The 25622-nt window shown below is 34.9% G+C and overlaps 1 protein-coding gene across 1 annotated transcript in view; it reads left to right on the top strand.

The window, feature by feature from the left end:
- The first annotated feature begins 7768 nt into the window (after nucleotides 1-7768).
- The window catches only part of ZNF804B (zinc finger protein 804B), a 124981-nt gene continuing 107127 nt past the window's right edge, over nucleotides 7769-25622 (top strand). The window contains exons 1-3 of the mRNA XM_011956217.1: nucleotides 7769-7956; nucleotides 15058-15100; nucleotides 18081-18224. Of these exons, the coding sequence (XP_011811607.1) occupies nucleotides 7769-7956; nucleotides 15058-15100; nucleotides 18081-18224 (375 nt within the window). The remainder of the gene's footprint in view (nucleotides 7957-15057; nucleotides 15101-18080; nucleotides 18225-25622) is intronic.

Genomic DNA, 25622 nt, shown 5'->3' with positions numbered 1-25622 from the left:
TATTGAAGGAATATGCCTCAAAATAATAAGAGCCATATATGACAAACCCACAGCCCATATCCTACTGAATGGGCAAAAGCTAGGACCATTCACCTTGAAAACTGGCACAAGACAGAGATGCCCTCTTTCACCACTCCTATTCAGCATAGTATTGGAAGTCCTGGACAGGGAAATCAGGCAAGAGAAAGAAATAAAGGGCATCCACACAGGAAGACAGGAAGTCAAACCATCTTTGTTTGCAAATGACATGATCCTATATCTAGAAAACCCCATCATCTCAGCCCAAAAGCTTCTTAAGCTGTTAAGAAACTTCAGCAAATCTTAGGATGCAAAATCAATGTGCAAAAATTTCTAACATTTCTGTACACCTACAGTAGGCAAGCAGAGAGCCAAATTATGAAATAATTGTGAATTCCATTCACAATTGCTTAAAAAAAGAAAATACCTAGAAATATAGTTTACAAGAAAAGTGAAGGACCACTTCAAAGAGAACTATAAACCACTGCTCAAAGGAATCAGAGAGGACACAAGCAAATGGAAAAATATTCCATGCTCATGGACAAGAAGAATCAACGTTGTGAAAATGGCCATACTGCCCAAAGTAATTTATAGATTTGATGCTATTCCAATTAAACTATCATGGACATTCTTCACTGAATTAGAAAAAACTATCTTAGAATTCATATGGAACCAAAAATGAGCCTGAATAGCCAATACAATCCTAAGCGTAAAGAACAAAGCTGGAGGCACCACACTACCTGACTTCAAACTATACTTCAAGACTACAATAACCAAAAGAGCATGATACTGGTACTAAAACAGACCCATAGACCAATGAATCAGAATAGAAAACTCGGAAATAAGACCACACACCTACAACCATCTGACTTTTGACAACATGCAGACCAATGGAACAGAATAGAGAATTTGGAAATAAGACCACACCTACAACCATCGGATCTTTGACAAACCTGACAGAGACAAGCAATAAGGAAAGGACTGCTATTTAATAAATGGTGCTGGGAGAGCTGGCTAGCCATATGCAGAAAATTGTACCTGGACCCCCTCCTTACACCTTATACAAAAATTAAGATGGATTAAAGACTTAAATGTAAAACCCAAAACTATAAAAACCCTAGGAGAAAATCTAGGCAATACCATCTGACATAGGCACAGGCAAAGATTTCATGAGAGAGATGTCAAAAGCAATTGCAACAAAATCAAAAATTGACAAATGGGATCTAATTAAACTAAAGAGCTTCTGTATAGCAAAAGAAACTATCATCAGAGTGAACAGATAACCTACAGAATGGGAGAACACTTTTGCAATCTATCCATCCAAAAAGGGGTAATATCCAGCATCTACAAGGAACTTAATCAAAATAACAGGAAAAAAAAGAAAACCCTATTAAAAAATGGGCAAAGGACATGAACAGACATTTCTCAAAAGAAGACATACATATGATCAACAAACATATGAAAAAAGCTCAACATCACCGATTAGAGAAATGCAAATCAAATCCACAATGAGAGAGCATCTCATGCCAATCAGAATGGCTACTAGTAAAAAGTCAAAAACAACAGACACTGGATAGTTTGCGGAGAAATAAGAATGCTTTTACACTGTTGGTGGGAGTGTAAATTAGTTCTACTATTATGAGAGACAGTGTGGTGATTCCTCAAAGACCTAGTGGCAGAAATGCTATTTGACCCAGCAATCTTAATACCTAGGCCATCGATGGGATGATTTGTGCAGCAAACCACTGTGGCACATATTTACCTATGTAACAATCCTGCACATCCTGCACAGGTAGCCCTGAACTTAAAATAAAAGCTGGAGAAAAAAAAAATTATCTTTATATCTTTCAACTACTAACACCTAAAACAAAACAAAACAGAACAGAACAAAAAGGCCTCAGTGCCTGACTGTAGCAGTTTTAAAATTTTTCCAGGGACAATATGGGTTGCCACAAAAATCTGACAGGAAGAAAACAAAACGCAGATGCAAAATATGTGAAAATAAAAGTCACACTACCAGCTCTCCCTTTGTTGATGGCTTCCTTTTGCAAATTGTCTTCCACTAAATAATGTAGTCTGCATAAAAATCCTTTCATTTTTCTTCCTCTTTTCTTCCGTTGGCTATTTGATGACAATATTTTGTATGTAAGAGTTTTCATATTATCTACTTTTTTGTAACTGCTACATGAAAATAAAGAGAGGAGTATTTTTGAAATTTTAATTATGAGAAAACCAGGATTGTTAGATCTTGATTCAATTTACGTCACTTGGTTACTCATTAGGATTTATATTTTTGTCTTAACAGCACCCTTAGATTCTTGGTTTTTCTTTTTCTTGTTATAATAGTTTACACACAGGTTAGTGGATTTAGATTTAGTTTCGTTATATAGAGTTAAAAATATCTTTAGTTGAAGATAGTTGACATTTGTGTACACTTTAGTTTTGCATACTGAAGAAATATCTCATTTCTATGTGAATACATTATTCTTCAATTGATTAGAAAATTGGATGCTTAGACATTACTAAAAGTTATTTAAATAATGACATCTTATTAGTATGTTTCCACATACAGATCTGGCCCTTAAAGATTGATGAGTAGAACACTGACCTTAGAATGTCCAAGTTTTCATGAAAATATTCACTAAATGAACAATATGATTAACAAACAGATTACTAAACCTTTGCAAATAAGTATTTTTATTGCAATACTAGCTTGATGGACTAATGAGATGATTTAAGGCATATAGGTTAAAATGGGGATCGTTTATGGAAATGCTACTCTCACACACATATAGAGACATATGTAATTTTTTAAACTTTTAATTGTTAAATAGACAAAATAATTGGTGTGAATCTAGACATTCTTTTTAGTTAGAAATGTTAAAAATTGATACCTTTCATTTTACTGTTTGTAGTAAATGCATAAAGCCCAAGGTAATTTCTGATCACTTTGCATGTTCGTGCTCACTCTGAGTATTTATCTTTACAATAATGTTAATAGCATTTTTAAGACTACATGTTTTCTTCTAATGAAAGCATTATATAATCAATTAGATCACATTGCAATTAGTGAAAAATACTGTAAGCTACTGTGTTTTATGCGAAATAAAAAAATAATGTGACCTTGAGGTTATCTGTCATTATGCAAGGAATATTTTCACTGTAAATGCAATAAAAGTTAATACATGTCATTTCAGGGTGATTAAACATTATTTATTATTAATCTTTGGGGTAGATTTCTCTGTTATAAATTGATAAAATTCTAAATAACTGCTTTTTTATAAAATAATAAGAATATAACAGAAAATATATAAAGCTTTCTATCAAAAACACAAGCCAAAAAAAAAAAAACCTGGTCCATCTGTACTCCAACCAAAGGCAGAAATCCAAAAGACATAGTAGCAAAAGGTCAGGTCAGAAAGCTAGCTCACTATCTGTAGTAGAAAGCAGAGCCTGTTTTCAGTAAGGAAAATGTATGTTTAATGCAAAGAACATTATTTCTAACAAGTAACTTATCCAAAATATGGAGCCATAGGGAGTTTAGAAATAAAAAAAAGTCAGCAATAAAGGGCACTGGTATCCCCAGAAGGCCATGATTAAGTGTCTAGCTGAGGCTTCTGCTTGCACAGGATTTTTTCTTCCCCCTCTTAGTTTGCAGCACAAAGACTGGTCCCATTGGAAGAAAAACTTGTTATCCACATATTATATCACTCAGTTGGGTACAGATAACTACATGTCTTCCCTGTGGGAAGAAATCCTTTTTATTAGGCTTTGTGGGCTCATTCTTTATTTACTTATATTGTTTGGATGCCAGTTATGGGAGGCCAGGCTTTCCCTTTCCCTCTGGAGTCAGCATTCTTCAGGGCAATCCTCAAAACTCCTGCAAGACTCCATTCCCAAACCAGACTCTTCTATTCTAACCTGCCAATTTTTTTTTAACTATCATAGTACAGCACATTCAAATCTAATGTCATGTTTTTATATTGCTGTTGAAATCTGAACAAAACAACCCAAAACAAAACTTAGAAAATATAAACAAATTAACACCACAATAGAAATATAAGGCTTTTACTATAGTATTTATTTGAATTGTTTCTATAATCAATATATGGCCTGATAGGTTACACTTACACATTTGATTAACAGATGACAAAAAAGATCAAATTGCTGAGTGTCCCACACCCATGAGAAACAGAAGCTCTGATTTAAACTCAGGCTGACTCCAGAACGATACTCCTAATCACAAGGATGTACTGCCCCTTTCATTTTTAATAACTAGTTTCAAAACTCAGATCTTCCTAGACATTATTCTCACTGGCATCTTTCTGTTTTGGTCACTTATGCAGAATTTATGATATTTTATATACATATACACACACATATACATATAAACATCCATATATGTGTGTATATGTATATGTGAGTATATAATACATGTATATATTATATATTTAGTATATTATATATCTGTATGTGTATAATATATAGATATATATGTATAAGATATATGCGTGTTCTATATACACATAGGTATAAGTACATCTATAATAGACATGTATGTATATATATTTAAAAATGTATTTGTTCACCTTCATGTGGTGCTCAGAACTGTGTTTTGTGATTTTCATGTTTGAACTTATTTAATCACTACAGCCATTCTGTGAGAGTGATCTTGTTATCCTCATTTTACAGAGGTTAAATGATGCACTGAATATCACTGAGTTTGCATATGGTTGAGTTAAGATTGAAAGATTTTTGTCCCAATCTCTGTACAACCCAAATGCTCTTTACTCCTAATTAGATGTAATATGCTTCCTTCTTTTCTCAAGTTTTATCTCTATGAGCTAACTATATATTCTTTTAGTATAGGGGCAATACCTTCCAAGTCATATACAATTCCTGTAGCCCCTAACACAGTAAGAGTTTAATACATAGTTGGTGAATATATTTCTAACCTTAGGATTCCTGTCCTGGTTTGTAAAATCTCCAACTGAGATCATAAATCTCCTCTTAAATTTACTACAAATACTTAGACTCCTGAAAAATATCTCATGACAACGAGGTTCTTACCAAGGAGCACTGATGATTTTGATGAGACCCAGAGAATGTCAAGGTCAAGATTGATACAACAAAATATTGATTCCCATAGATGTAAATATTGTTGACCTTCTTATACTCTCAAGTTTCTACCAATAAATTTCAAATCATGAACAATCTTAGAAGAGATATGTCCTCTACTCCCGCACAAATAGCCTTTGGCTAAAATATTATCTAGGACTGAGGAAATCATTTATGGTTTCTTTCTTCTGTCTCCCCCAACATATTATTTTTAAATTCTACTTTACAGCACCACAACCGTGATTCTTTCCTCCATTCATTTTCTTTTCTACCCTTTCACAAGGGAAATCTGGATTCCTTTGCCCACCTGAGCCATCTGTTTTCTCTTTCTATCTCCATGTTTTCATCACACTTCTCATATATGTTTAACTTCCCCTTTTTTCTGTCACTTGGCATTCCTCCCTATATGGGCATTCCAGTGTGAAACCATAGTGATATTCAGGCATGCACTAATGAAGAGGCAGACTCTTAACTGAGCTTTTGCTGACACTCTTCGGGAAAGCTTCATGGTATTTATTTAGATTTTTAAGTTATAGTTGTTTCTTATCAATGAAAGTTATTTTTTTCATTTTATATTACAGAAGATATTCTACTAAAAAGAGTGTAAATATTCCCTGCCATCACTGCAGTTTCACAGAATAGAGATTTGCTTTTTAATATAACCACTAAAGAGGACACAGATTCCAACTTAGAGTAGTAACAGAGCATGTAAGCTGACAAATTCCAGAATCAGAATTTTTTATAGCGTAATGGACAGAAGCAAAACATTCTATAGAAATCAATTTTTAAAATCACTTGTGCTTTGACAAATTCAAAGTGAACTCAGGACATACAAAATGGAATAACAGATACTGGAGACCCCAAAACTGTCTCCACTGGGAGGAGAGTGAGGGATGAAATACTACCTATTGGATATATTGTACCCTGCTTGGGAGATTGGTCCAACAAAAGCTGAGACTTCACCACTACACAATAAATCCAAGTAACACCACTGTACTTGTACCCCTAAATCTATACAATTTTTTTTAAAAGCACACAATATAAGTTCAGACTTTGTGTAAAGGCTCTGAAACAAGAAGCAGAAAGTCCAAGAAAGAAGTGCTGGGAAAATAATCAAAAGGAGCATGTAGTGGAATAATATGAAAAGGATCATAATTACTACCTAAGCTACTGGTCAGAAATAGTGACTGGCTGTAACAGAAGAGAAAATGGGGGATAGTAATAATATACTCTCTAAAGTTTGTATGACTTCCTCTTTATTAATACATGGAGTAAAATCTGTATCATTCTCATGACCAAATGTAGATTTATTATTTCTCAGGAATACTTTGGTCACCTTCTTAAGCCCCAGAATTGAAAAGCTCATCAAGTGTCATTCATTTCTTTTATATCTAAGAGTCAAATTCAAGCCTATTAATTTAGACCCATTATAAAATTGTAACTTAATGAGGCTTATTCTGCTTAGGTATGTACCTGTGTTGCAGAGCAGCATGTCTATTTCCTTTCTCTAAATATATACAGTACTTTAAATACCTAACATATGATTTTGTACCTGTTTATGTTGTCCTTTTTATCTTATGAATTAATCCTATCCTTGCAGGTGGTCTGTGAGTTTCTTGAAAACAGGGATTGTGTATTATTATCATGCACAGTAAAATAGCACAGTAACTCATCCAAACATTCGTAACATAACTAAATCCCTACCCTACACCAAGCTCTTTCAAGAGCACCATAGAAATGTGAAGACAATTAAAAAAATAATTTTAGGTGTGAATTCTTTATCTTTTGATTTGATGTTTTCCTTTCATGTTAGATATCTCTCCTGTATCAGAGAAAGAGGTAGCTTCCTCCTTTCTAAAACCAGTTTTTAGAACTGGCTAAGTTCAGTGCTGAATTTATGTTAGCTACAACTGGTGATCTATGGACTAGCAAAACTCTAAATGCATTTTTTAAAGCTTAGGGGAATAAAGGAAAGAGGAGGTCTCTACTGGGGATGATTCTGTCTTCCTCTCTAGGAGATGGCTTGAAACAGAAAACTTTTCTCTATGGCATCCAAGGAATATGAATGTTATTTCTAAATATGTTGTTAAATAGATGCTGATTTTGATTACATGGTTTGAGAAAGAAAAAATTATACATCTATATTTTAAAGATTCCAGAGATCCATGTATATGTCTTGATTTTTAGAGACACAAAAATTCTATTCCCTAGACCAACCTCATTTTCCAGATGAGGAAATAGAGCCTCCTGAATTAATTGCTCTGCCATTGGTCTCAAAGACAGGAGTCAGGACTTGAATTCTCATTCCAGATCTGCTGTTTATCATCCTGCATAAACCTTTGACAAGCCAAAGAACTTTTCCTGGATTAATTTTCTTGAAAGATTGTTGAGATTGCTTCCAATTACCTGCCTGTGTGATTATTCTAACTTTTCTATTTTACTTGTTTACAATAGGCCCACAACTTCTCTTCTATTGCAGCTACAATACATCTCTTTTTAGACTAGTTCTCTACACAGCACACACACACACACATACACACACATGTACATACTCACACAAATGCACATACAGAATAGACTGGAGCCCAGCTCAGTATGGCTTGCTGAGTTGACACCAGTGGTAACAATAAGTATGGATTCGCCAACTGCTGAAGCAGCTGTGACACTCTCGGACAACTGTAGGCTCTTTGCCACAGCCTGGGTGGGCTACATCATCAGCACTGCCATTATGATACACATAAACATTGACCCCAGTTTCCAGCTAACTAGGCTATCTGACTCCAGCTCACAGACATTTTTAGTTAGTTCTCAGAACAGCAGGTATATGTGCATGAGCCAATGTACAGACCTTCTTTTTGAGGTTTTCTCAAGTCACTTATCCAAGTTTTGCAGTTATATGCGATGATTATTTAATAGACAAACGTAAGTAGTTTATAGCAGCTCTTTTGACCCTTGTGAATGTCTTTCTCTCAAAGTGAACTAGCATTTTTTAATTTTTTTTCTTACTTTGACACATTTTCTCAGCTTAAAGTTAGTATTTAAGATTTAAGACACAGAGCTTCTGTGAACATCCTTTTTTCACAATTTCTAGTATTCTCTAAGTTTGAAATTATTACCTACTAGAATTTCAACAGATAGAAGCCTGGAGCAGCCGGTTTGAAATAATGGTGTGCCTTTGTGAGCACAATCACTTTTTAGACATCTCTGGTACAGAACAAGTAAACCAAGCAGCAGACTTATTATTAGACATGATAGCAGACATTCATGAGAATAGAGAGAATGTCCTTGGTGTTTTGTAGTTCATCTGACTTGCTTTTTCTTAAAAGCAAAGCCATTGGCTTTATACTATTTTAATACATCATCTCAGGAGTTTGCAGGCCTCTGTTTAGCACATGTAGAACATAAACACAGCAGAGATTAATACCTGAACAATATAAGAAGTTCAGAGAAGAAAAACTTACTTGAAATTCACTGAATCTATTTGAAGGGAACATATTCGCAATCAATTCCCAAGGAAAGGTGAAGCAATGGCTAGGTCAGCATTGCTTAATGGTCATTTCTTTCATAGAGGGCTCTCACAAATTTTAAATTAAAAGAAAAATGGTTTGTAACTGAGCAGGCATCACCAGTAACTTTCCAGAAAACTTAGTTGTCTGACATTTTTCATTGATTTTTCTTATATTAGAAAATGAAATGTCACACGCTATTAATTGCATTTTTACAATAAATAGTTCCATCAGGAGTAATGGCTAAATGAAAGTACTTCCTGTCTAATGCACAATAGATATATTCGTTTAAATGTATTCAATTTAGAAGAAAGCAAAATGTCTATATTCATTACAGTTATACCCACCTGTGGGCTGAATTGATGAGGTGGTAATTACTACCTTTATAAATGGAACAGCATTGTCAGTCTGGAGGAAGAAAACCCATTTTCTTATCATTATATTTCACACACCCACACAATAGACACATTCCAAAAACTTTCTTCCAATCATAAAAATTTTACCCTTGAATTTCCAGTGGACCTAATGATTGTAAACATGATCACTCAGTAGGTCCTGCTTTTCTGGAGGGTTGCAAAGGGTTGGTTTCATAAGACATGATGGAGGGAAACTGAGCGTCAAAATGTCTTTATGCAAAGTAACTCTCATGTTTGTTATTCTGCATGCCTGCAGTGTAGCTGTAGGCATCATGTGGCATGGATTTGATTATTCTTATACCATGCATTGTTTTCTGAGTTCAATGAAGGTAGGACAATTAAAATGTGACTTTGTTGAATATTTTTATTTTTAGAACATTGTTCTAAAAATAAAGTCTGTTAATTAGAAAAAGCAAGTACACATAGTTCCTATACACTCTGCCCAATCCTAAATAGTTTCTCTTATTATTATTTTGTATCGTGTGGTGAGTTAGTGTATTAGTCTGTTCTTATGCTGCTAGCAAAGACATACCCAAGACTGAATAATTTATAAAGGAAATAGGCTCAATTGACTCACAAGTCCACATGGCTGGGGAGGCCTCAGAATCATGATGAAAGGGGAATGAGGAGCAAGGTCATGTCTTACATGGCAGCAGGCAAGAGGGCATGTGCAGGAGAACTCCCGTTTATAAAACCATCTGATCTCATAAGATATATTCACTATCACGAGAACAGCACAGGAAAAACCCACCCTCCATGATTCAGTCACCTCCCACTAGGTCCCTCTGATGATATGTGGGGATTATTATAATTCAAGGTAAGATTTGGGTGGGGACACATAGCCAAACTATATCATTCTGCCCCTGGTTCCTCCCAAATCTCATGTCCTCACATTTCAAAACCAATCATGCCTTCTACTGCCCCTCAAAGTCTTAACTCATTCCAGCATTAACCCAAAAGTTCAAGTCCAAAGTCTCATCTGAGAAAAGGCAAGTCTCTTTCACGTATGATTCTATAAAATCAAAAGCAACATAGTTACTTCCTGGATACAAAGGGGGTGCAGGCAATGGTTAAACACATCCGCTCCAAATGGGAGAAAGTGGAGAAAACAAAGGGGGTTTAGGCCCCATGCAAGTCCAAAATCCAATGGGGCAGTCAAATCTTAAAGCTTCAAAATGATATCCTTTGAGCTCCTGTCTCGCATCCAGGTCACATATTATGTTCTCTTGACTATGTTTGGAATTCTTAAATATGTGAAAGTAAAAAAAAGAGATTAAAAACTCCTGAAAACTCTAATTATGCAAAGAAAATTAAATTTTCTAACTTTATTTTTATTTTACATTCTTGGGTACATGTGCAGGTTTGTTACATAGGTAAATGTGTGCCATGGTGGTTTGCTGCACCTATTAACCCATCACCTAGGTATTAAGCCCAGCATACATCGTCTATTTATCCTAATGCACTCCCTCCCTCAACTCCACCCCCAGACAAGCCCCAGTTTGTGTTGCTCTGCTCCCTGTGTCCATGTGTTCTCATCATTCAGCTCCCACTTATAAGAACATGTGACATTTGGTTTTCTGTTCCTGCATTAGTTTGCTGAGGATAATGGCTTCCAGCTCCATCCACATCCCTACAGAGGACATGATCTCATTCCTTTTTATGGCTGCATAGTATTCCATGGTGTATATGTACCACATTTTCTTTATCCAGTCTATCACTGATGGGCATTTGAGTTAATTCCATGTCTTTGCGATTGTGAACAGTGCTGCAATGAACATATGTATGCATGTATTTCTGTAACAGAATGACTTATATTCCTTTGGGTATATACCCAGTAATGGGATTGCTGGGTCAAATGGTATTTCTAGTTCTAGATCTCTGACAAATTACTACACTGTTTTCTACAATCGTTGCTAATTTACATTCTCACCAACAGTGTAAAAGCATTCCTATTTCTCTGCAACCTTGCCAGCAACTGTTGTTTCTTGACTTTTTAAGCATCTCCATTCTGACTGGTAACAGATGATATCTCATTGTGGTTTTGACTTGCATTTCTCTAATGATCAGTGATGTTGAGCTTTCATTCATATGTTTATTGGCCGCATGAATGTCTTCTTTTCAGAAGTGTCTTTTCATGCCCTTTGCTCAGTTTTTAATAGGGTTGTTTGCTTTTTTCTCATAAATTTGTTTAAGTTATTTGTAGATTCTGGATATTAGACTTTTGTCAGATGGATAGATTGTAAAAATTTTCTCCCACTCTTTAGGCTGCCTGTTCACTCTGATAATAGTGTTTTTGTTGTTGTTGTTGTTGTTTTTCCTGTGCAGAAGCTCTTTAATTAGATCTCATTTGTCAATTTTTGCTTTTGTTGCAATTGTTTTTGGCAATTTCATCAACCAATCTTTGTCTGTGCCTGTGTCTTGAATGCTATTCCCTAGATTTTCTTCTAGGGTTTTTGTGGTTTTGGGTTTTATATTTAAATCTTTAATCCATCTTGAGTTAATTTTTGTAGAAGGTGAAAGGAAGGGGTCCAGTTTCAATATTCTGCATATGACTGGCCAGTTCTCCCAATCCTTTCCCAATTACTTGTTTTTGTCAGGTTCATGGAAGATCAGATAGTTGTAGATTTGTGGTCTTATTTCTGATTAATCTGTTCCATTGGTCTATGTGCCTGTTTTTGTACCAGTACCATACTGTTTTGGTTACTGTAGCCTTGCAATATACTTTGAAGTCCAGTGGCATTATGACTCCAACTTTGTTCTTTTAGCTTTGGATTGTCATTGCTATGCAAGCTCTTTTTTGAATCTATATGAATTTTACAATAGTTTCTTCTAATTCTGTGAAGGATGTCAATGGTAATTTAATGGGAACAGTGCTGAATTTGTAAATTACTTTGAGCAGTATGGCCATTTTCATGATATTGATTTTTCCTATCCATGAGCATGTAATGTTTTTCCATTTGTTTGTGTCCTCTCTGATTTACCTGACCAGTGGTTTGTAGTCCTCCTTGAAGAGGTCCTTCACTTCCCTCATTAGCTATATTCCTAGGTATTTTATTCTCTTTGTAAATTTGCTAGCTTTTGTATGAGACAGTGGGCTAAAGATGGTAAAAAATTCCTCTTACCTGCCCAAATTTCCATCAGGAATTTGCTTTGTAGACTCAGGGGAAAATGGTATTTTGTTGAAAATAATTTTATGCTGTCACATGCATTCAGTGATATACACACACACAGAAACAGACCCCAGAACATCCAAACATTGAGTACCTATATAGGGGAAGAAAAATAATTTTCTTGTTCTCAAGCATTTTGCCGTGACTCCCTGTAACAAAACACAAATTAACAAGATAAGAAACAGAAGTTTGATAACATGTATACCTCCTGTGCACATGGGAGATAACCTGGAGAAATAAATAAATTTCTAGACTAAATTTCAAAGAGTTGTCTTAGACTTCAGGCTTGAATATCATCGTTCTCTGAAGCAAAGAAGTATGAGGTGAAAGGTCAGGTTAAGACCCATGAAAAGTGCTACTACAAAACAGGAAAAGGTTTGTTATGCAGATTTAAGTCTATGCCTTTTCCATTTATTAAGAGTCTCTAGTAATTTAGAGCTAGCCTTCTTTTAGGTTGTCTTAGGTGTCTTAGGAGACACCTTTACAAGTAAAGCTTTCCTTTATAGGTGTAAATTTATCTTAGAAAAGGATAGATAACTTTTCAAAGCTTCTCCTGTGTCTGTAACTTCTCAAAATAGCTAGTTCAAAATTATCCTTATGCTAAGGAGGTGTACTAGAGTGGCATACTTAGGTTTCCTAGTCATATTTTGGGGTGGCATATTCTGAGCCCCATCACCTATATTTGCCATGTGGTGTATTTAGTACTTCCATAAAAAGATTTTTTCTTCACAACAATCTTGTAAGCTGCTTATTATTATCCCCCTTAATTTATTCTGAGATAACTGAAACCTTTAGAGTTTGAACTTCTGTAAGATAGAGGCTGACATTCAAGCTAGTCAGGTTTCAAAGACTAAGATTTTTTTTCCTATTATAAAAATAGAATAAATAAGTGAATGAAACCTCTAAAGCAAGTTTTCTGTTATCCAAGCTGTTACAGAGATGCAGGAAGATGATGGGTACCAAAAGAGTTCTGACTCAGCAGCAGCCACTTGATTGGAGGAGGGGGAAATTCACTCTCTTTGAAGCAGGATTTCATTTGGGGCTAATATAATAGAAAAAGTTAGAGAATATTAGAATTCTTAAAGCAATCTCTTATGCATAACAGTGAAAGGTCAAATGTGGGCTTTCATGCAAAGACTATGAATTCAATTCTCACAGCTCTGTGCTGGTGTTACCCATAAGGAGCTATGAAGAACAGCAATTGATTTCTTCCCTTTCTTTTTTATGATCAGAGCACATATTTACAACCAATGCAACAAGACTACTACCTTGCATTTTCCTAGTACCCATCTCTCAGCTTCAAGAGCATTATACATTTTTAAAATTACAATTAGTTATCTCACTCTTTCTGGGAGTTAACTGCTCCATATCATCCTGAACCCACAAATGAGTTAGTAGAGACAGCCTGGACTTATGTGGCATCTGGATAAATGCTAAGTAATTGGAACAGCCTTGAGTATGTTGAATCATGCCTCTGAAGTCAGGCAGATCTGAGCTTTAATCTAGTGAATGCATTTCTAAACATGTTTGTGCCTTATTTTCCATATCTTTAAATGAGATAATAATAGAATATACTTCATAGGGTTATTATGAAGATTAAGTGAGTGAACAAGTGTCAAGTGCATGGCACATTTCTAGTTTACAGTGTAGTTCATGAGGAGTTAATGTGTCATAATAATTACAATAATAACAATTTGATAGCAAACATTCATACTTCTAAATGCATTACTCTAGTAAGAATACTTGGCACTTTAAAAACATACCTGTTTTAGGCATTAACGTACACTTTTTCGTGTGAAAAAGTACAAATTCTCTCCTTGCACCCAAAACATTAAGTATAAAAAGTAGTTAATTACTACAGAATTCATACTGAATGACAACAAAAAATTCCCCTTGGCATTACTGAATGTTTTAAAAATGACTCTTGTTAAGATAATTGTCGTATTCAATTTGTAATTTACTTTCAACCTTTAATGAATCATTGAGAGTGATTAACAAGAAGGTTTCTTTTATGTTATACATTTTTTTCTGTCAGATAAGCTTTCAAAACCTCTTCCTATAGGCAAACTGTAAGAAGGGAAATTTAAATAACTGGCAAATGAATGAATGAATTATATATCAAATCTTGTACTATAATTCTTTATTTTAAAACTTTACTGATACTGAGAATAGGTCATCATTTTTTACTCTTTCATACTTACACTCCATCTCTAAATATATTTAAAGATTGTATAATTATTTCAGAGAGTAAGTCATCTTATTAACCTTCAGGCCTATTTTTTTCAGTAAAAGCATCCTGTCATTCAGCAAAAAGCCAAGAAATAATGTGTGCTAATAATGTGTATATAATGCTATGTAAGAGAGACATTAACTTCTAATTATTCTTAAGTAGTCTGATCTAGGTAACCCTCTATAGCAACTTGTGATTATCACTCTATCACAGCTTACAGTTTTTACCTCTTTACATGTAATTCTTTCCCATTAAACTGTAAATTAATCAGTATAAGACCCAGTAAGAAATTGACATTTAGAAGTTGCTAAATAAGAAATAATTGAATGTATGAATACTTAATAAACAGTTGAATGAATGGATGGTTACATGTATGGATAGATGGTTGGATGGCTGAGGTAGCATGAGACAGTGAAAAGCATGCCCCCCTTTACCGTAATTACCTAGCCATTAGACTTTATACAAAACATGAAATTACTAAATATCAGTTGCCTCTTTTGAAAAATAATAGAGATTTCTACCTTTATAATTCAGTCTATGTCTGTATGTTTTATGGTGGGATTTATACTCCACTGGTTTACTCTTTCTCTCTTAATAAGGAAGCCAGACTATGCCCTAGAGATTGTCATTAGCACCTTAGAGGTAAGAAAGATAAGGATATCTGCATAATTCCCTGGCAAGAATAATGAAGCAAGAAATGTGATGTGTAGTTTAGTCTAACGACCTTGTGAAATAGAAGTGTTCAGAAAAAGATGGTATAAAACTTAAATTTTGGTGAAGCGGTCTTAAAATTATAAAATTTTGAATTAAAAATCATCAATATGATACTGAAAGAACATTTCAGAAATATAGAATGTGTAGATGAAGGTAAACATTCATTCTTGACCATTTAACTATTGTCATAAAATCTTCTACATAATCTGAAAGAATATAAAATACATTTTTAGCCTCAAATCTATCCTGAATTTTCAGTTGTTCCCCTACCCCAGTTCATGAGGCTAAGGTATTTTTGAGCACTAAGGTAGTGTTGACCATTGTATAAGAACATGGTCAGTTTTCTAAGACTGTTGTCATAAAGAAGTAAGAAGAACTATGATCAGGCCGGGTGCAGTGGCTCAAGCCTGTAATCCCAGCACTTTGGGAGGTCTAGGCGGGCGGATCACGAGGTCGGGAGATCGAGACCATCCTGGCTAACACGGTGAAACCCCGCCTCTACTAAAAATGCAAAAAATTAGCTGGGTCTGGTGGTGGACCCCTGTAGTCCCAGCTACTTGGAAGGCTGAGGCAGGAGAGTGGCATGAACCCAGGAGGCAGAGCTTGCAGTGAGCTGAGATCATGCCACTGCACTCCAGCCTGGGCAACAGAGCAAAAAAAGAACTATGATTAAACCAAATTAATCCCTAGTGTCAATCCAGTCCCTGTGATTATACTAAGAAAGGGCATGAAAAATAAATAAATAAATAAATAAATAAATAAATAAATAAATAAATAAATGCCAGGTGCAGTGGCTCACACCTGTAATCCCAGCGCTTTGGGAGGCTGCAGCAGGTGGATCACCTGAGGTGAGGAGTTCGAGACCAGCCTGCCTAGCATGGTGAAACCCCATCTCTACTAAAAATACAAAGAAAGTAGCTAGGCGTGGTCGCACACACCTGTAATCCCAGCTGCTGGAGGGGCTGAGACAGGAGAATCTCTTGAACTCCAGGAGGAGGAGGTCGAGGTGAAGTGAAATCGTGCCATTGCACTCCAGCCTGTGTGGCAGAGTGAAACTCCACCTCAAAAAAAGAAAAATAACTTAGTGAGAAAGAGTGCAGAAATAATGGTTTCCTTTCATTCTACATCTACTAAATCAAGGGATTTAGCACCACTTCAATGCTGTACTCCTGTCTCACTTCTCAATAGTGACTGTATCAGCTGGCAATTATCCTAGTTCTTTCAGCAACTGGATTTTGACCTTGAAATCAGAGTCTCCATTCTCATTACTGGCTACAGCCTGTCCACTAGTTTTTTATATCAGCCATTGTTCTAGAACGTAACCGAATTCTTACTTTAACTCTCTTAGATAGGCAATCCATGTACTTGGTCTAGTTGTGCTGTTAGTTAATGGTATCATGCCCTTCTTTCTTTTTGCCATGTGTTTTGCCCTCTTATATTTGGGCTTAAATCATTATGTTACACACATGTCTAAATTAATTGTCCCATTACTTCCCCCTACTCTGAAAAGTATGCCTACATTATTTCTGCTTACTTTCTTTTCTGGTCAGCTATTTGCCTATGATATACACTTATGACCCGATTTCTTTCTATCGAGGGTAGTTGTTTTGGAGAAACAAGGATAAAATCCATTCTTTAGTTTGTTCATTCAGTGTATATACATATTTACTTGGTATTCTCAAAGTGCCAGTCACTCTTTTATTTGGTATTGGGATAATAGAGCAAAAGTTGTAGAATGGTATGAGGCATAAATATAGAAACCATTATTATCCATTAACTTCCATAATGCATATTAAGTAGCACATATTCTGGGCTAGACAACATGTTGTTTAGCATTGTGTAACAAAAATGAATAAAACAGCTTCTTCCCTCAAAAAATTGGTGGAAAAAATAGACATGAAAACAGATAATTTAATGCTGTGTGACATATCTGGTAATAGATTATTAAAGAGGAAAATATAGAAGCAGGATTTGACAAAATATGATACAGGCAAGGTAAGAAGTTTTTCTGGTATATTAAGAAGATTGGCATTAAAGGAATATAGCAAATCACAGCTGTTTACTAACAAAGAAGCCAAGCATAGGTTGTTTGAATTCAAATTCCTTCTCCACTTGTTAACTTGGAGACCATGAGTGTGTAATCTCTCTAAGCACTGGTTGATGCATCTATAATGCAGATGAAAATATAACCTAACTCATAGAGTTGTTGTGAGGAATGATGAGATAATTCATATACCTTGTGCATAGTTTATACTCAGTAAACATTTGCCACTATTATTCTATAATCAAAGAGAGAGTTAAAGAGGATTTTAAGCAGGAGAATTATGTATCCAAAACTGTTTTAAATGGAGCATACTAAAAATTTTAAGGAGAATATTTTGAAGAACATGGACATAAATCCATTGGTAATGTGTAGCAGGAACTGATGCTTGCAGAGGAGGTTTAGGCAATGTTGAACATTGTGGATACATCAAGCTCTATCTATAGTGTGAATGGGGACACCCATGGAAGAGCATATGAAATGGATAAATCATTTGGCTGAAGATGGAATTGCATAGAACACTAAAATTTAAGGGATAATATCAGAAAAACAGAGGCCAATGAAGGATATAAAGAAGAATGGCCAGTGATGTGCTTGGTAATAGGCACAATCACAACCTAGAAATGGGTGGCAAGAAGGATGAGTAAAAACCAGGCTTCAGGCCAGGGCTACTTTAGAACTCATGATACATCAGTTGATAAGTTAAGGATGATGCTAAACTAAAAGTTACTTTCACAGTGTCATGAATTCCCAGAAAATAATGTGCTCCTCATATTTCTTTAAGTTAAATACCACCTTGATTAATATGAGATCTGGTTATGCTATTAGAGAGAAGTCTAACCAACATTTTTGTATTTTTTCTTAAAGGATTTTGCACAAAAGGAGAAGTCCACAGCAAAGGCCCTGGAAGATGTGAAGGCAAACTTTTACTGTGAATTATGTGACAAGCAGTATCACAAACACCAGGAGTTTGACAATCATATTAATTCTTATGATCATGCTCATAAGCAGGTAAGCCAAAGTGGGAAAAGTCCTTCATATTCCTGTATTTGTACCTTCAGAACAGAACCGTATGAATTTGACCTTATTTACTGTCATATAAGACTATGAGGTGAGAACATTTTATGTCCTTTTTTTCCCCTGGAAAGGTTGTGTTTTGTGTTTAAATGTTATCCAAAGTCATTTTTTCCTAGAAGTACTATACTACTAGAGGTAAACTTAGGGATAATCTGAGAGTAGACTGACATATTTATTTTAGAATTATATTCAGTTAACCCTTAAACAGCACAATGGTTAGGAATGTCAGTCAAAAATCCGCATGTGACTTTGCAGTTAAAAATTCACATATAACTTTTGATTCCCTCAGAACTTTACTAACAGCCTACTGTTGACCAGGACGAAGTTTTACTGTAACATAAACAATCCATTAATGCATGTTTTATATATGTTATATATATTATATACTTATTCTTACAATAAAGTAAGCCAGAGAAGAGAACATATTATTAAGAAAATAAGGTAAGGAAGGGAAAATATAGTTACTATTCATTAACTGGAAGTGGATCATCATAAAGGTCTTCATCTTCATTGTCTTCATGATGAGTAGGTTGGGGAGGAATAGAAAGAGAAGGAGTTGGTCTTGCTGTCTCAGGGGTGGCAGAGGTCGAAGAAAATCCACATGTAAGTGGACCCATTCAATTCAAACCCATATGTTGTTCAAGGGTCAACTGTATGTAGGGAAACCAGGACCCAGGAAAAGTAATAATGTCTTATTCAAAGTTACTTAACTAGTTAGTGATAGGTTTAGAATCCTGGACTAGTGCTAGGACAGAATCTATTACAGAATCGATTATAGTCTACATCTTTCAAGGACTCTAAGTTATAGGAAATATTAGGTCTTTGGGAAAGCAATTCTCAATAAAAGATTACATTTTCCTAAGCATACTCTCTTAAGAAAGTCAAAGATTTTATTTAACAAATGGAACACTGAAAACAGGCACACAAAAAATCCAAAAGGGAAAAGCCTAGGGGTAATCACAGGTGAAAACATTTCAGTTCATTTTCTTGAAAGATCATATGGGCATGTATATTATTAGTGTTGATATACTACATGTGGCTGCTTATATTACCTAATCTCCAAATGTGAAAAAAGAGGCTATTGTTCTCATCTGGTTCGATGTTATCCTTGTTGATTGAGGTATGGCGATACTGGCAATTTAGGAATGTTAAATACCACCAACTGAGAAAAAAAATTTCATGTGGCCAAAGATTATTGCTAACAGCTATAATAAGGTACACATTCCTGATGCCAAATGTACCTGGCATGTTGGAATGTGTGGGTAAGTCTTGTATACTCTATCTTAAATATTTATTCAGATTAAACAAAAATAAATATTTTGTCAGACATCACTAGCATTTTATTGTGTATACTAAATATATATGTATGTGCATATATACACATATATATGTATGTATATATGTGTATGTGTCTATATATACATACATGCGTGTGTATATATATCCTTGGGAAATGCAAGCCTGGCAAAGACACAGCCTTTATCCTTAAAAATAAGATATATGTATATAGTTGGCTTCATTTCTCTGACAAGGGCTAGATAATGAGATAAACTGTTTTAGGATTGTAATTCCCAAATCCTAGTGTGCATAACAATGACCTCAGAATATATTAATTGTTCAGATTCCCAGAATCTTCCTCAGACATTCTAGTTCAATAATTCTGAGATAGGGTCTAGCAATCTATATTTTAAAATGAATTAAAAATGAAAAACTTAAAACATATATAAATGTGAACTAATGGCTATCACCCAACTTCAGTGATAATCAGTCTTGCTTGATTTATACCACTCACCACACCTCCGCCATTATTTTGAATCAAGTGCCAGATGGTATATCATTTTATCTAAAAGTATTTCAAGATATATGGTGATGCTTTAAAAAGGATGCTTTGATTATTATCTAACCTAAAAATCAACAGTAAATTTTTAAATACCAGTTAGTGCTCTTGTTACCTTAATGGTCTCACAAATGATTTGTAAATTTGAATTCATTGAAATTAGTATCTCTAAATATCCACACTTTTGGTTGACATGTCTTGAAGTCTCTTTTGATATATTTTAATCTATAGGTTTTTCTGTCCCTTTTAAAATTGTACATTTTGCAGCTCCTTTCCCACATTTGGGATTATGCAAAATTCTACTCACTGTTATCTTTCAACATTTCCCTTGGTTTCCTTTTGACTGGTTTTTATGGATAGGGATTTGGCCAAATTCAGACATATTTTTTCATGGCAAGAATATATTAGAGGTTATTTTGTGTCCTTCCATAAGGAGGTATATAATGTCTGGTTGACTCTCTCTTTTTTTTTTTTTTTTTTTGAGATGGAGTCTCGCTCTGTCACCCAGGCTGGAGTGCAGTGGCCGGATCTCAGCTCACTGCAAGCTCCGGCTCCCAGGTTTACACCATTCTCCTGCCTCAGCCTCCCAGGTAGCTGGGACTATAGACGCCCGCCACCTCGCCCAGCTAGTTTTTTTGTATTTTTTAGTAGAGAGGGGGTTTCACCGTGTTAGCCAGGATGGTCTCGATCTCTTGACCTCGTAATCCGCCCGTCTCGGCCTCCCAAAGTGCTGGGATTACAGGCTTGAGCCACTGCGTCCAGCCTGTCTCTCTTTTTATAATCTTAAGTTTGATGAATGAGTTGAGGTACTATCAGATTATTGATCCATTTGTCATTAAGTTTCCACTGGCTTTTTTCTCATTAATGATTTGGTAATGGTCATTTGCTCAAATATCTTTATTTGTATTTGTAAAATGATGATTCAAATTGTTTTACCCCTTCTAAATGTATTAGATAGATTATGTCTGTAAAGAGAAACTTCTTCTAAGCACCACTCCCTGTGGGATTTTATGCAGGTGGTCTTCAGGCTGAATATTAAGAAAAAATTATTCGGGGATTCGGAGAAATAAAAGACCAGGAAAGGTCTCGTGCAATAGTGGGATTTGATTTGTGTCTTACACATGTATAAGTAGATGTTAAAATAGAGGATCAAGATGAGATGGCATTCTTGTCAGTGGAAATATAAGAAGCTAAGGTAAGAAAATTGAAGAGCATGAGGCATCTTTTGAGAACTGTAGGAAGTATTGAACTACGTGGGGTGAATCTCCCATACTAGGTCTGCAAGCCACAGCATCTCTTGGACTCTGGAATCCTGCCTAATCAATTTCTGTTTTTTTTTATCACTTTCTTCAATCTTATTTCTATTAGCTATCTAACATGTTGATAAACAACCTTCCTCAATCATTCTATTCTATTCTACTCTTCTATTCTATTCTATTCTATATGCACATTTCTGTCTTTCATCTATTTGCTTGTTTCATTTGTTTGTTTATTGACTTTCTGTCATTCTAACTTTCCTGGTTATTCTCCTTCATCAAACAATGATTCAGTTTCTACTGTGTGCTACTGTGTTCATTGTGAAAAATCGACACATTTGGTCTCCACCTTCAGGGAACTGGTAATCTAATCGAGGAGAAGACAAGTCAATAGATCTTGTGATACATTAATTTACGTGTTGTAAAAAATTTATACCTAGGACACTTAAAAGAGAGCACAAAAAAACTAATTCCGGAAAGAAGAGAAGATAAATGAGCTGGATTTCATAAAGACTGAATAGAAGCTAACTGTGTACTCAAGAATAATAGGTCCTATATGGTAGAAAACCTATTATCAAGATGGGGGCAGTTAAAAAGTGTAATCTATGAAGGAGCAAATGATTCACTATGGCTGCTTAAGGCCATCATCACTCTCTTGGGGATCGCTTTAGAAATCTTTGAAACTGCATCCTATTTACCTCATTCTCTTTTTGCAGTGCATCTTGTCTTCATTTTTCATTCTGCATTCTCATTTCCACCATCATAATTAATCTCACTTCTAAATCATTGCTGAGGTCTTCAAACTGGACCCCCCACCTCCAGTATTTTTCCTGCTCCACACCAACCCATCCACTTATGGTCAGATAAATCTTTTCATACAACCCCATTTATATGATCACTCTTTTCCTAGGAAATATTTAGTGCTTGATGACTGATTTTTGAAAGGGTCTGAACTACTTATCATGCTATTTGAATCCACAATCTGGCTCTTGCCTCCATTTCCAGATTTATCTTCTGCAAATCCAGAATTTCCTTACAGTTTCTTTAAACATGTCTTATGCTTTCCCACATGCTCATCTTGGATCATTATCTTCCCTCTCCCTGAAGTGCCCTCTTGTCTTGTTTCTCTTTTTCAGCACATACTTCTGCATATTTAATGCAGAGATTGACAACTTATATGGGATATTAAAATAGCTGAGATTTCATGGTAAACTAATTTAACACCGCATTTTAAAAATAACTTTTGCTTGAAATCTATTAATATTATGGAGAGTTTTTGTACATGCTTCCCACTTTAAAAAAACATTGGAATAATTAAATTTGCTGTAAACTTTGTTAGACTGCTTTCTTGGATAATGTTGAAACACTTCCATTTAAAAATTTATTTTAGCCCAAAATATTTTGAAAATTACCTCAATTTTGGATGAAGCTGAGTTTAACATTTTTCTTTTAAATAAAACTGAATTTTATATAAAGGAAAAGGAATTATGCACTGAAGTAAATCATGCAAAAGTATATATTTTTTTCAAATTTCAAAGCTAAATTTGTCCATTTGGTTCTTCTTTAAGAGCTCTTCTTGATTGTGATGATGATTATAATGGTGGTGGTGGAAATTTGGCTATTTTTTGGCCTGAGTAATGTGAACAGTTGCCATAATTTTATTTTCCATGTAGGTACAGATGAACTAACTGGCTTCTTCTGTTGAACTTCCAGAAATATGCTTTTTTTGGTACACTTAGAAGTAAATCCAAACTCTCATGAAATCCATTCTATTACTCATCAATAGAACATCTTAGATCTGATAACAAAATAATTTTTGAATATTCTTCTCTGCTTTTCCTTCATTCATGTATAATTACTCAGGATCCCACCACTTAATAAGTAACTTCTGAAGCATTTGTTATTGTCTTCTGTCAGCATCATGTGTTTATTTTATCACAAAGATTATATTTTTCATGGTTATATTGTAATTCTAGATGAGTAAGTCAACACACAACTTCAAGAAATAAAGTAAAAGAGTATGTGATACATATATTTAAATAAATTCCATTGGAGCTTTAAAAATATTTTTCTATAATTTGAATAAAAAGTAAGATTATTTTTATTTATTTATTTATTTATTTATTTATTTATTTATTTATTTTTGCCTCATGGCACTCCAGTATAGGCAATCCAGAGTGAGACCTGTCTCAACAAAAAAAATTAAGATATTTTCTTAGGTATTATTTGTAGAGAAAGACAGCTCATCAATAACAAACCTAATTTTTAAAATTTCTTCCAATGAGGAAAAATAATGAATTTCTAGCTTTGACAAGTCATTCTATATTTGGCTCACATTTTTTGAAACAACTCAATATCTTAGCTATTGCCTTGAACTTAAAATTCAGTGGAAATGTTGAGTATTATTCCTAATGCAATTCGAATGTGTATACAAATTATAATCACTTAGATAAAGACAGAACTGTAACTGTTAATATAGGTAACATGTCAATAACAACTAATTCCTTTTGAGACCACCTACAAGTCATAATCTCTTTCTCAAGATTGTTAGCTGCAAATGTATCACTGGAATGAATAATACACATCCTCACATGCAGCAGCAGTCTCTCCTGCCCCAGGGACATTCTGACTCATCTCAATTTTGAAAAAACAAATGAGCCAGATCCCTGTACAATTAACCCATAAAAATATCTTTAATAATAAAAACAAATCCACTTTGAAACCCTCCACGTGTGACACTTAATCCTTCTAATCTCCATTTGCTTCACAATAGGATTTATTTTTACACAGAAGAGCTGTTCACTTGTCAAGCCCTGGATTTGAACTCCAGTGGATTCATTGTTTAAAATACTGTTTCGAATTCACCGCATCTCTACTTACTCTGGATAACATATCAAAACAGAGCTACCATTGTCATCTTGACTTTAAGAGGAAAAGACCCCAAAATTGATAAAAGAGTTTAATCTAATTACCTTTTTTGTTTCTGCAATTTGATTTATATTTTCCCCAAATACTGCCCAAATGATATATAGTATGTGTAAGTTATTAGTCCTCTAAAAGTGGTAACAAAATGTCAAAGTGTAGATGATTGGTGGGGTCAGCAAGATTGAAGAAATAAAGACTAGAGTGCCTGGAATGAATACTTTCAGTAGCATGAAATAATACTATCTCCTGCTCTGTTTCGCATTCTGTAAACCAAGATTTCTGGTAAAGAGTGTGTGTGTGTGTGTGTGTGTGTGTATCCTGGAATCACCCAGTAGTTTCAACCTTTATTAGCAGAGAAGTACGAGACAAAAGAACCAAAGGTGATCTTAGCTTCCTGCTCATATTTAACTCTCCCAAATTACTGTCTGTATCTTACCTAAGAGGCTTTTTGATCTCAAGATTCTCCTAACTGAAAATAAATTAAAAATTCTGCATTCTGGCTCCTTCTGACTTCCAAATATATCAAGTAATTTCTTTCTACCTTAGGGCACTGGCTATAGCTGACTTTTCTGTCTAGAAAATTCTTCTGTCTGACCTTCAGTGTTCTCATTCTCTTCATTTGTGTCTCAGCTTAAATGTCACCTCTTCAGTATGACACTTCTCTTTTACCTTAAGTATTCAGTTACCAGTTTTCCAGTTCTAATATCTTGTTGCTACTATCAGTGGGGATGTACCTTGTAATGACTCTTCAGAGCCAGCTGTTCAATGTTTGAGAACTTTGTGAGCTGGTTGTTCCCACTGGTAGACTGAAATCAGCCACAATGGGATATCTGCAAACACTACAAGTCAGGGTTTTCTGTGTTTTATTTGGTTTTTCTAAAGAGTTGATAATCCAGCAGAAAACTGCTTATCACTCTCTAAAAAGAAAAGAAATACTTTTTAATTTTGTCATCATACTCCACTCCCAGCTATTAACCTCATAAAGGGAAGGGCATGGATGGTTCTATTAGCCACTGTGTCTCTAGAACTTAGAGAAATTTATGGCACATAGTAACATTCAATAGATTTTTTTTTTTTTTTTACTTTTTTTTTTTTTTATTATACTTTAAGTTCAAGGGTACATGTGCATAACGTGCAGGTTTGTTACATATGTATACTTGTGCAATGTTGGTGTGCTGCACCCATCAACTCGTCAGCACCCATCAATTCATCATTTATATCAGGTATAACTCCCCAATGCAATCCCTCCCCCCTCCTCCCTCCCCATGATAAGCCCAGTGTGTGATGTTCCCCTTCCCGAGTCCAAGTGATCTC

Source organism: Colobus angolensis, unplaced genomic scaffold (assembly GCF_000951035.1).
Source record: "Colobus angolensis palliatus isolate OR3802 unplaced genomic scaffold, Cang.pa_1.0 Scaffold410, whole genome shotgun sequence".
In the NCBI taxonomy this organism is placed as follows: domain Eukaryota; kingdom Metazoa; phylum Chordata; class Mammalia; order Primates; family Cercopithecidae; genus Colobus; species Colobus angolensis.
This window is presented reverse-complemented; position numbering and strand designations above follow the sequence as displayed.